Genomic DNA, 13,598 nt, shown 5'->3' on the forward strand with positions numbered 1-13,598 from the left:
GAAGCATATCAGCCTTGAAGACCACATGTGTATTTGTCACATGAAGAATGGAGAAGAGGACCCATCCCAGCAGAGGAAACCACATGAACAAAGGCAAGGAAGTGTGATGATACACACTGTGCTGGGGACCTGCTTTTCTACAACACTGAGCTCATGAGGTAGAGGGAAAGATACAGCACCTGACATGTGGTGGGCATCCCACGGCAAGGTAAAGTTCGGGACCTTGTCTCAGGAAGCAGGCTGCTATTGAAGGTTGCTGGAACCAGGGGGTGGCATCGTCAGCAACCTTCCCTCCCTCCTCTGCTCCTCACAAAAGCGCATACTAGAGGTTCTTAAACAACTGCAGTGGGGGGAGCACGTAGAGAATCTGCCGTTAAGAGAACCCAAGATGCTGCCTTCACACCAGGAAGATGGATATTCCTGATGCAAAGACAATGTAACTAGAGAAGTGAGTGATCAAGATGTTTGATGTCAAGGGAATGGAAGAGACCAGAACTCCTGAGAGGAAGCACAAGCAGGGAAGCACAGAGGTTTGGAGGATCGGGGGAGACACCACTCATACTTTTTAGATAAAAAATTTAAAAAATAAAAATAAAAAGTCCATAGCACAAGAAGAGATTAAGCTAGACCCTGGTAAGTTCCCTCCTCAGAAACCATCAGAACTTTCTGTGATGATGGAAATGTTCTCTATCTGTGCTGTCCAATATGGCAGCCATCAGCCAGATGTGACCACTGAGCTAAGTGCAACTAAGGAACTCAATTTTGAAAATTTAATTTCGGTTACAGTGGAACCTTGAACAACATGGGTTTGAACTGAGCAGGGGTCCACTTACATGTAGATCTTTCTCAATACAGTACAGTGCTATATTTTCTCATCCTTACAATTTTAACATTTTCTTTTCTCTAGCTTACTTTACGGTGAGAACACAGTCTATAACACAAATAACATGAAAATGTGTTAGTCAATAGTTTACCTTGTATATAACACTTGTCAACAGGCTATCAGTAAAGTTTTAGGAGAGTCAAAAGTTGTAAGTGTATTTTTTGACTATGGGGAAGGAGGGCTGGATAGCACCCCAACCCCTGCATTGTTCAAGGGTCAACTGTAATTTAAATTTAAAAACCCTCATGTGGCCAGAGGCCTCCATTTTAAGACAGCAGTTTTAGAACCTACTTTTGTCCTTATTTCTTACCTCTATTGTTTGTTAGACAAGTGGAACAAAAGGAATTTGGAATCTCTTCCCACTTTCTAATCATTCTATTACTTCTAAGTTATTGTAAAATTCTCAGAGGCTCCAAACCAATGTCATTTGTCAGACTACACCCCAAGATTCTCAGCATTTTACCAGTGAGTTCTTCAGTCACTTCTCTGAGTGACTAAAATTGGCTATTGTTTTGAGGACAAACAACCCGTATGACCTCATTATTTGAATATTTGGGTAGCATTTTTGCTGAAATAGTGAGAGGAGGTGGGGCCAGGATGCTGGACTCGATGGCATCTGATGTCCCTTGTGACCACAGGGGGTCAGATTCTACAGCTGTCCCTGGGTTCGTCTCGGCAAGCAGGTGCTTCCTGTTATGATACATCCCTAACCAAGACATGAAAGCACCTCGCCCAAGCCCTCTGGCTCACACCCCAGCATGGCAGAAAGTCAGGGAAGTTATAAGCTTCTGCCTTCAGAAACCTAGAGTGCCAAGAGAAACCATTACACGGTGGCTCCAAATCTTCTCCCCCTTTACACTGGCCTGTGGATTTAACATTCAGTTAGAATTCCCCTCTCATACCTCCCCTCAACAGACAAGCCTTTTGATTCCCCAGAAGTAGTCCACACATCCCCCACGCCACCCCAGAGTAGGTCTCCGAACATCCCCAAGGCAGGGTTCTCTGTACCCAGCAACCTGCGAGAGGGGCAGAGTCACAGTAGGGCTTCTTGACCCAAAGCACACCGCCCTTGGGACAGAAGGCACCCACAGACCATGCTCTCACCAGCCCAGCACCAGCCTCTTTGCCAGGTCAGCCCATCACTCTCTCGTCTCCTTTCTCATTGTCCGGAGTCCCATCAAACCCAACTGAACCTCTAGATCACTGGGGAGTCATGGCAAAAGCAGAGGAAGGGAGTCAGGAACTATTATCACAGGTGACTGGTGTCCACTGTCTGGGGGAGCTGTAACTTGTGCAAAAACATGGGCAGGCCCTTACTCGGCATTACCTTAAGAGGACGTCCACCTCCCAGACACCAGAGGAGACTGATCTCTAATACCACAAGTTAGTACGCCAACTACCATTTTAGGGGATAGCAAAAAAACAAAAAACAAACCAAAAAAAAAAAAAAAACACCTGTGATCTGGGCCTCTTCCAGCATGAATATTTATATATATATATACACTCCTTGAAACTCAGCAGCTTTTGCTGCTCATCCAAGACCTCCTAAGACTAATAATGAATTTAAAATCCCATATTAGTCATCATATTCCTCTATGACCAAATATGCATAAAAGACTGTACCCTGAAATGTGCATTTTAATTTAGAATTACCTCCCAAGGACCAGGAGTCCTAACCACACACCAATCGGATCTGACCACAGTGTCTTCAAATGCTCTCCACAGACAAATTCCCTGGGACCTACTGACTTCCTCAGTACATGTGGACACATGATGAAGGGGAGGATTCAGAAGGAGTGGGATCTCTGGACCCCAAAGGAGTAAATAAAAGGATGAAGTCAGGCCTGAGGCCCTGACCCAGAGAAAGAATTTCAAATACAATGACTAGTGTTAAGGATTTCAAAAGTATCCAATTTCAACATTTTCTTACCTAATGTCCCCATAGATTTTAAAAAAAAAAAAAAATCTACATTTTCCATGTTGTTCAATGGGTAAATACACCAATGGAGATGGACCTTCAGTTCCTCAACTTCCCCTCTGGAACTGAACAAGAGCAGAACAAAGAACATGGGTGTGAGAAGTGACCAAGACAGAAGGGCACGTTGCTCACCGGAAGCAAAACACAACGTAGACCCCAGAAATGCTCTAAGAAACAGCAAAACACTCACACAGTCCTTTTAAAGATAAAACAACCCCAACAGAGAGAATAGGCCTGTGGCCAAAGCCTGACCCCACAAGTCCACCCTCATGGGGAAGCTAAGCTACCCACAAAAACAAATTTGTGTGATTTCTGTGCATGTGAAGAGCTAGAAGAAGGAAGCTCCAAATGCAGTCGTGTGACTTCCATTTGTCCACACAGAAGTGTGGAGAAGGATGTCCACCCAAATGGTGTCATCAGAGATTAGGTCTAGACTGGGATTAGGAGCCATTTTTTTCCTTTCTTTAGATTTTCCTATCTTCTGAACGCTTTCTATTGAGTATAGGTAATATTCATAATTATTTTTAAATGATGCTACTTACATTATGGCGGGGGGAACCTCACAATTGTCAGCAGTGAATTCATAACAAGAGTATGTTTGTGGTAGGGATGGGGTGCAGTCCGAGAGAGGCCAGCTGAGCCAGAAAGAGGAAGCTGTAAGCTCCATTAAGCTTTTAAACGACTGCACTATCTCTCACCATAGTGTACTCGCTGGAAAAGTGATAAATTGCTACCACATGTCACACATTATCTTTTAGGGTTGAAAGTCAGGGGAGAAGGTATTAATGCTCAATTATCAGAGTAGACTCGTGAGCTCACTTACAACACAAGTCACCCCTGCCCATCTCAAGTGAATCCACCCTTCCATGTCTGGATAAGGAAAAAAAATTTTAAGATTTTATTTACTTATTTGAGAGGGAGAACACAAGCAAGAGAGGAGCAGAGGCAGAGTGGGAGAAGCAGGCTGGGACATGGGCCTCGATGCCAGAACTCTGGGATCATGACCTGAGCCAAAAGCAGACGCTTAACCAACTGAGCCACCCAGGAGTCCCAAGATGAGGGAAAATTTTTTAAAAAATAAAAAATAAAAATATTGAAAAACAACAGTTTCCATCAAGCTTAATCTTCAAAAACTTCTCTCACTCGGTCACAATAAAAGCCGATGAAACTAAAATTTTCAAAATTTGAATGTCCTTAAGTGCTTTCCAATCAGCTTGGCTCCTGTCCCCACTAGCCTACTTTGCCCCACAGGTCAAAGTCCCTTGAAAACAGCATTATTTGTGTCTCAGCTCCCTACGTCCACATATGGACTTCCACAGATTTTGAATGACCCTGAGTTCTCAGATATGGCTACTTACAAATCACAGGGCCTATCTGAAAACAGACACATAACCACAAAGGGACGAAAAAGCATGCTTGTTCTCCTTGAGGGTTTTGTCCAAGAATTAAGGGCAGCTGAGATGCTGGCCTTCCAGGCAGCAGGCTTACTAAATAAACATCAGCACGAGTTACTGGAGTTACTGAGCCCATAACTCCGTGGAGGGCTTCCTGTGGACAACTAGCTTTCACCTGCTTTCCCTTTCTTGTGCCTTAAGACCACCTCAGGAGACAGACGTTACCATTTCAAAGATGAGGGCAGAGGACCAGAAAGAGGAAAAGTGACCTGAGCAGGTTTGCTCCATACATCATCAGCAGAGCGGGGATTTTAAAGTAGGACCTCTCACTGTGCACTCCACAGTATTTCTTCTAAACCAGAATTCCTGAGCTGAGACATACACGTACTCCATCAGAAGACACTTTTTATTCAAGGCTTGTGGGGGCTTGCCAAAAGTACTTACCATTATGCGATGACATCACAAAAAGATCACTGCAAAGGGCCAATGTTACTTTGGAGCCAAGTCCCTGAAGAATTCAGGGATCAGAGTCTACTTAAAGGACTGGAGAAGGGTTCCATTGAGTACATAAAAATTACAGGTGTCCTATTCCGAGCTGTCCCCCCACCCCCCACAGTATGAAATATAGAGTTCATGGCAGTAGAATACCATCCGGAACCTTCTCATGGCTCAAGCCAGGAAACCAGAGGAAGGAGGACGGAGAACTCCGGTTCTCATCCCCATCCACTCACTTAATGGCTACGTGACATTGAGCCTACCACTGACGTTCAGTTGGCCTCAGCTTTCTGTCAATGTGGGGACTACCTCACAGGACATCTGTGAAGCATAGCATGATCCCAAGTGATGGTCACTCACACAGAAGGTATTAAACATCATTACTTCTGTCAACAGACAGTTCCTTTCCCATGCTCAGTGCTTATCATAGTCCCCAGAACACCACTGTGCCCCCCTCCTAGGAGTTTTGAAACACCACCTACTGAATGAAAACTAGACACTCACGCTTACATTCGATCCTTCAAAGTCACACCCTAGTAAATTCTCAAGAGGACAGTTCCCAACAGCTCTCTCTTAACCCTTTTCCAATCAGGGTTTTATGCTGCGTGAATTTTTATACTGAATTAAAAATAAGAGGTTTTGTTTTGTTTTTGTGTGTTCTCAGAGAAAGTCAGTGTTCTAATCTTCCTAGCAAACTCACCTCACACCCTTGCAGGGGCACCTTGAATAACAACTAGAGGCTGCAGGATGAACCCAGGTGATGTCAAGAAAAGGGGATTATCGGTCTTTGGCAGTTTCTGTCCATCTAGAAGCACCAACTGTCCAAAAAGGGGCTCCATCACCCACGGAAGGTAAGACAGCAGCCCTGGCTGACATGTGTGAGGTAAGAGCAGGAAGTCAGAGACCTGATCTCAAGCCTTGGCTCCATTGCCCTCCCAGCTGGAGCTTCCCTACCATATGGAAACCATAGGGCTTGACTACTAGAGAGCCAGAACCTTAGGTTTCAAAAACCAGTACTTTTTTTTTTTTTTAAATCTGGGAATGGATCTGGAAATCTTTTTAACCTGAGAATTTTTGAATTTAGAGGTTAGTAATCACTTTTGATTTTTGAAAAAAGATATTAAGAACAAAAAGTACCACATAGTCACTAAAGTAGCTAAAATTTAAAAAGAATCAACTACTGATACACCAGCACAGGTGAAATTCAGAAGCATTATGCTAAGTGAAAGAAGTCTGATGTGAAATGTTATATAATTCAGTTCATAGAACATTCTAGAAAAAAGCAAAACTACACATAAAAAAATGGATGGGTGGTTGCCTGGAGCTGAGGCGGAGGGGATGCGCCACAACAGGGTAGAGAGGGAACTTTTGGGGGTGACAGAATGATATTTGTGGTGAAGGTTACATGACTGCATGCAGCCATGAAAAACATCACACTTAAAAGGAATGAATTTTACTTTATGTAAATTATACCTCAATAAACCATGAGTCCATAAATACTCTATCTTCTACAATAAAAAGAGTATTTTAACCCTTAAAAAGCAAAGCAGTATAATTTCTGAATAAAGAGCCATCCTTTATATTGACTAAAGCTTACTTCAGGCACCTTTAGGGAAGGTTTTTCTCATTTCACTTCGAGACTGGGGAAAACCTCCTCAGGTACTGACTGGGACAGGTCTGGGTTTCAGAACTGGTGGACGGGTCCTCCATGAAGTCATCTGCAGGTTCCATGAATATGGTTCTCCTGCAGTTCTCACCAAGGGGAGTCAGAATGATAGCTCCATTCCATCTGCCTCATACTTGTTGCAGGGAACACTTGATTTTAAATTTAAAAAAAAAAAAGTTTCTAAAAGACAAACTTCCAAGCAATAACAGGGAGGCTATTCTCTATAATTTGCTGGAGAGGGATCTGACCTGCTGAGAGGGAAGGAGGAAGAACAGAGCAAAGAGAAGTTTCCGGATGTATTCCTAATAACCTTGATGCAAGGTAAATACCCATCGTACAGTTAAATGGACATTGAGTTTATAGTAATGGTAAGCCCAACTTCATCTTCAAGACTGCTTTTGCCTAAGCAGACCTGGACTTCATAATGCCTCTGCTGAACAACCAGGTCTGTTCACAATGTAAAAATTACGATTCCCTAGGGGATCACAAGAGCTCTGTTATAGATGAGCAATGGTCAGCAATTTCACTTCCAGTCTCAAATAGGAAATCCTACAGGCCCCGCCATCTAAATTATTATTTATTTGGGTTCTGCATTAACAGGTTAATCTGTATTCTCGAAACTACCCAGAGAACACATCAGTAAATCAAATTCCCCTTCAGAGAATCTTTAAATTCCCTTCCTATCTCTTACTACCATGAAGAGGTCTTTACCTTTCCTGGTCTCCAGGGATTCATTAAAACATCAGTGCACTTCAAGCTGGTTTCTCGACCTCGATTCTTACACCCAAAATAAATTCAAGATGAACCAATGATTGAAACACGATAATTAAAGTACAAATTCACTGGAGGAAAACACCAAAAAATGTTTTCATCATTTTAGAACAAAGAAGCCTTTACTAAGCATAATATACTACCAAATGCCAAAAATGAAAATATTCATAAATTTGACTGCAAAAATTAACTATCCTACATAGCAAAAAATGTACCCCAAGTCAAAATACAGGTGGCCTAGCAGGAGAAAAGATTTATAATACAAATGACAGACAAAGGACAAATAATGCTCAGTTTACATCTACTTAAGTGCAAATCAAGGAGGAAAAAAAGAATTCAGTAGAAAAAGGGTTGAAGGATAAAAATGGACAGATCACATCAAAGAAATACATGTGGCGATCAATATTTGAAAATGTACTCAGCCCCAGTCATTTTAGAAGTGATAGGATTAATTTATTAATTAAATTAATTTTTTAGCCATAAGACTATTAAAAATGGAATGTTAGAAGAGCCAACATTAGAGGGGGAAATGCATCTTTACACACAAAACTGGTAGCACTACAACATAGGACAACCTTTTTAGAAGACAATTTAGCAATGTCTAGGAAAACAGCACAGACACAGTCTATGACCCAGCAATTCCACTGAATGTAGTTTCCTGTGTACACCTAGAGGCACAAAAAGATATATATACGAAGATGTTTGCAATAGCATTATGTCTAACAACCTAAATGTCCATCAGTAGAGGATTCCAACAAAGCAGACATCTATTCCTTAGAACACCATCCATCCATCCTAAGAAAGAGTACAGTAGATCCCAGACACCTAATAAGATCTCCAAAAAGATCTTATTTTAAAGATCTTTTTTATTTTATTTTAAAAGATCTTATTTTAAAGATCTTACTTTATCTTTAAAAAAGGTGGGAGGGACTATATGCATGATACAGTCCCATCCTTGTAAAAACCACAAATACAGATAAGACATATATCCTAACACATGCCTAAATCTACTTGAATGATGTGCAAGAACTATTAAGTGTAGTTATCTCTAATGAGATACGAGGCAATAGAGGGGGATCTGTCCTTTTTATTTTATGCCCTTCTGTTGAGTTAAGATTTTATTTATTTTTTTGAGAGAGAGAGTGAAAGCACAAGCCGGCAGAGAGGCTGAGGGAAAGAGAAGCAGGCTCCCCGGTGAGCAGGGAGCCCAACGTAGGGCTTGGTCCTAGAACCCTGAGATGACATGAGCTGAAGGCACATGCTCAACCGACTGAGCCACCCAGGTGCCCCTGTTCTGTTCTATGAAAAAAGAAAAAGATACACATAAAAAGTAAAAAAAATCTAACTGCCCTTAAGAGTTTATAAAATACTGATGAAATGTCCAGAACTTCTACCATAATTCCTAGAAAATAAAGCAAGCTAGAGAGAAAAAAAGCTTTAGAAATAGGGCCCTACCTATGATAACCCAGATTTTGCATGGGGATGTCAAAAAGGGTGAGAGCGAAACAGCAGTAAGCAAGTCAAGGAAAAGGAGGTCTCTTAAAAGAAAATTAACAGTGAACAAAATCATTATGAAGAAATCAGTTCAGGTTGTACTTGGAGGCAGAACAGGGAGGTGTAAGTAAGCAAGACATTTCCTATGGCCTTGGGCAAGACAGCAGACTGGCTACCAGATTAAAATCATCAGAAGTTTCATATGTGGGTCTTTCTTTTGGATGCACAGAATGTGGAAAAACACTGTAATCAGGTACCGTGCCTAAATTGGAATTAGTGATATAAAAGGGGTAGTCCTTTGAGTGCTGAGGTCAACAAATATTTATTGCCCTGAATAAATTTATTTTGCAATTATTTCCTATAGTCTAATGTTAGGAAATTCTCCAAATCATCCATGAAAATGCCTACCTCCTGTCTCCCGCGTATCTGATCTAAGACCTCCAACCGAATCCCGAATTCACACTTGGATGCCAAATTACCCAAGAATGTTCCTATACTTGGAACCCTTAAGCTCCTTGCAGGATACTTCATCAGTATGGGGTCTAGGTTTTATTTAAGGATACTGATAACGACGAGTCTCCATGAACAGGAAATCGGACTCTCCTAGCGCTACAGCAAAATCATGCACTCGGGCTTCTCAACAGACATTAACCGCTGCTGAAACTGACAAGGCGCAAAGCAACAGAAGGGTCTTCCCGGAAGCAGTTCCAGTGAGGTGCCCACAGGCCTCTTCCTTCTACCTACCAGCTAAACCTACTACTCTCCTCTTGGTTTTAGATTTAAATGCAGCAGGACAATATGAATTCCAGTACAGTGGGTTACTTCAAAAACAGCATGAAACACAGGTTCCCCAAAGAAACAGGTTAATTGGGCTAAAGGGCAGCTAATCCAAATTATTACTCCAATGCTTCCTTGCTCCCCGGTGATTACTTACCTTAGAACTCGTTTCCATGTGGTATTTGGCACAAGCTCGAAGCTGAGTCACCCAAAACTGTTTCTCCCTTGCATCGGCAGCTAAAATAGAGAAGAAACCGCTTGTAGAGATTGTTCCAAAATGTATCCAACCTACTTCTACACCCACCTAAGCAGGTGGGGGGGGCCAGGGAGTGAGGTGGAAAGAACAAAGGGAAGAAGGAAGGCAGATCACAATATTCTCAAGCAACCTGTGCCTACACCAAAACAAACACACAGCAAACAAACAAACAAAAAAAAAAAAAAAAAAAGAAATTTCACTTAACATCAACATTCCCTCTCAAACCACATCACAAACGTACTCCAAGATGTCTAAGAACAATTTTGTCATTTTTTTAACCTCCTCTGAAAAAGTCATTTCTTTTTTTTTTTTTTCCTAAGATTTATTTATTTGACAGAGACAGAATAAGAGCACAAGCTGGGAGACAAAGGAAGAGGGAGAAGCAGGCTCCCCGCTGAGCAGGGAGCCCCGATACAGGACTCAATCCCAGAACCCTGAGATCACGACCTGAGCCAAAGATGCTGCTTAACCAACTGAGCCACTCGGGTGCCTGATCATTTCTACTTATTTAAAGAGGCAGCAGAGGGGCACCTGAGTGGAGCAGGACAATGACATCGAGCCCCATGTGGGGCCCTATGCTCAGGAGGGAGCCTGCTAGAGTCTCTCTCCCTTTCCATCCCCATCTACCCCCTTCCCTGCACTCTCTCTCATCAATAAAAATAAAAAGCAGGGAAGGGAAAACGTGATTATTTTTAAGTGCCTCTATATGTGTAACAAAGAAGAGGCTCAGAGGATAGTTTTTCAGAGCCTTTGGGCATTTCCAGCATTGTACTGTGGACTTACCAGGATCTACAAAATAAGCATTCAATTGAATTATTTTCATGTGTCCTCAATGACTCATGTTATGATTGGACAGAACATTCCAAATGCTGCTTTAGAGGTCCTCAAATTTCCCCCAAAGAGACATTAAAATACAGGCCAAGTGTACGGTCATTATCTTCCATCTACACTCCCACGTCTCAAATAGATCACATCATTTTCTTAAACGCTCATGGACACATAACAGGTTCTAATAAAATCTAAGTCATCAATTTCACTGCATAACTAACTACATAAATAGTTTAATGTAACATTAACTGCATGAATGTGGACTAGGCAGGAAACAAAGATTCCCTTGGAAGTTATAATTGTTTACAAAAAATGGGCCTCAGAGTCATTTGTCAGTACAACTCAACTTCAGCTTGAACTTTCCGGTGAACAAATCTGGAGGGGTAGACCAGCGTTAAGCCCAGGTGAACTTGACTTCCAAAGGATTCTGCAGAAACTAGAGCCTTTTTCCTTTAGGAAAGGTGAAGAACTGCCAGTTCGTGGCACCAAAAACACTCTCAGAAGCCGCGCAACTACTGACATCAAGACTCATTCAACTCTACATGTAGGTGAGATGTGCTCGAGTAAACCAACACCCAGATCCTCTGGGGATGAGGCAAGGACCAGCCATATATCTGCCGAAATTTATCCCACCTTTTCTGCAGTTGCTAACTTTAAGCTAAATTTAGCCCTTGCGATAATGTCACACAGATAAAACTTTTGTATTTGCTATTAAAGCTACCCTTAAAAAAAAAAAAAAAAAACCAACCAACAAACCCCTGGGGTTTAATAATCCTGAGAATAGTATCAACTCTTAAAAGGCAAAATGAGATGGAGCAATTGTCCTATTCGTTGGATTTTTCTTCATTTGTGTGGGTTTGTGTCATTTTATAAACCACAGGCGGCGAGGGAGGGGTAGGGGGAGGTCGGTGGAAGTGCCATTAACCTGCTTTGGTTTCTGCTCTAACAATTTATTAAGCAATAAACAAAACGAAAGCAAGGACCATATAAATCTAGCCAGCTGGAACACACACTGCGTTAATCTCCAAAGAGAACATGAATCTTCCCACGTTTCCAGAAACTGAAAAACTTTTTTCAACTGTAGGCATTTTTATTTCATAGGTTCCTGGATTGTTTTATAGATTCTGATATATGACTTGTGTATAGATAATAAAGAAACATTAGCTTATTCCGTCTCTTGACAGTAAAGCTTGGAAGTGGAACCATGAAAACTGGACTCAGAGGCAAGGAGGCTGGGTCCTGGGTCTGGCTTTGCAGAGGCCAACCTATCATCATCAGTTCCTTGGGGTTAAGGGGAGAAAGAGCCTATTCTTTGTACTGAGCCCCTACCTGGACAAAGAAAAATATAAGGTAGGATTCTCAACCAACTCCCAACACTTAATACATACAAGTTCTTCCCTTCCTCAGACCTTAATAACACTGACTCAGTGTGTGTGCGTGTGTGTGTCTACACGTACATGTGCAAGCACACACCAACATGGGCATTTGGATTTTTGTTTTTGTTATTCCATTAGAAGAAAACTGACAATTTTCCTGGCAATGCAACTATCATGGAATGATGGAAGAATGATCTAGCCATCCAATTAAACTGCTACAGTCAGGCCTGGCATTGCTAAAAACCTGTATGATGGACGTGCCTAAGGGGTGACAGGACCTACAGTTACAGCTCAATGAGGGGCTTCCTATAGGCTTCAGTTTTCAAGAAGCAGAGAGAAGGGGAAAAAGCAAGACAAAAAAATTAACTCCACCCCAAGCAGATGGCTTCCTCACCAGACTCTAATACCATACCAGAATAAATACAATGTAAGTGACAGGGCCCTTTGCTAAGAGATGGTTCTAGAGGAATTCGGGGCGGGGAGGGATGCCTTGACCCTTGAAAGGCTTGTTTTGTCCTCACAGCATAGCCCCACAGGGGACTGTAGTGAAGACTCATACTGTAAAGTCCAAGAAAATACACACTGAACTAAAAGGAAAAATCTGAAATCTAAGAGTTGAGCTGGCTTTAGTGTCACTCCCCTTTCATCTGTCCTTAATTCTGCAGTTATTCAAGAAAGGCAATTCCTAATGTCAGCTCCATTTCCCCACCCCAGGCATTAAGAGAGACAGTGTCTGTTACCACAGAGTTCTTGAACACAGAAAACTGTTAAAGATGATTAAAACACACACACACACACACACACACACACACACACACACACAGGAGAGCCATCCCCATGATAACTAGGGGTGCAGCACCTGAGACCCACGTGAAGAGTTGGCAGGAGAACATACCTCTCAGTTTATACATCTCTCCGTTAGCGGAGTACACCACCAGCATGTGGGGGGCTTCGTCGCTCAGGGACACTATGGCTCCAGACAGAGATAGGGCTCCCCGAGGCTTCTGGTGTTTGCTTTGCTCGTTCACAAAATACTGCAGGATGCCAGCCTCAAAATCCAGCACAAAGTACCTGCGCAGAGAAACCACAGTGCATCACTTTTCCTTCTTTAGCCCACTCCTCATGGCAAAGGAGGAAAGCAATCCTTAAATCAATGCCACGGCTCTCAACTCAAGAAGGTGGAAACCAAAAGTCCCACCCGGGCACCCCAGAGAAGTCAGCCCATGAGCACGGAGAGAGTCCTGGGTTCTTAGGTCAGAATGGTGCTTATAATGGGCCACTGGGGCAAGGCAAGGGCTGAGTCCATTCCGGATTGTGTGCAATGCCCATTACCTTGCCTGGTGCCCAGGATACCACCGTAAATCCCCAAATGACCCCTCCCCCCCCCAAAAGGCAAGCAGATGCACTGGGACACAGCCCCAGGTAACACACTCTGTAGGACTTCACAGGAACAGCTGGCATTTCTAAGCCTCTAAGAGAGGCTGTTTTACACTCAGGGAACAGCAAGCTGAGCCCTGAGTTTCCTGCCAGTGGCCTGGGTAACCCTAAGGAGCCCGAGCTCCAGGGGTCACCTGTCAGAGAACTAGGTGCACACGCCAGCAGGTCCTCCAAGAACTCGCTCTGCTTCAGGAGGCCATGATGCCATTGCAAGGTAAAAAGCAAAGGGACAGCAAGTTGCCT

The 13,598-nt window shown here is 42.7% G+C and overlaps 1 protein-coding gene across 4 annotated transcripts in view; it reads right to left on the reverse strand.

Moving 5' to 3' along the window:
• Window positions 1-13,598, reverse strand: part of OSBPL10 (oxysterol binding protein like 10) — a 302,022-nt gene that overhangs the window by 183,017 nt on the left and 105,407 nt on the right. For all 4 annotated transcript variants that reach the window (XM_032861033.1, XM_032861034.1, XM_032861036.1 and 1 more), the window contains exons 2-3: window positions 12,814-12,989; window positions 9,616-9,695 (exon numbers count right to left, since the gene is read on the reverse strand). In XM_032861033.1, the coding sequence (XP_032716924.1) occupies window positions 9,616-9,695; window positions 12,814-12,989 (256 nt within the window). The remainder of the gene's footprint in view (window positions 1-9,615; window positions 9,696-12,813; window positions 12,990-13,598) is intronic.

The sequence above is a fragment of the Lontra canadensis genome, unplaced genomic scaffold (genome assembly GCF_010015895.1).
Source record: "Lontra canadensis isolate GAN:19392208 unplaced genomic scaffold, GSC_riverotter_1.0 scaffold20, whole genome shotgun sequence".
Classification (NCBI taxonomy): domain Eukaryota; kingdom Metazoa; phylum Chordata; class Mammalia; order Carnivora; family Mustelidae; genus Lontra; species Lontra canadensis.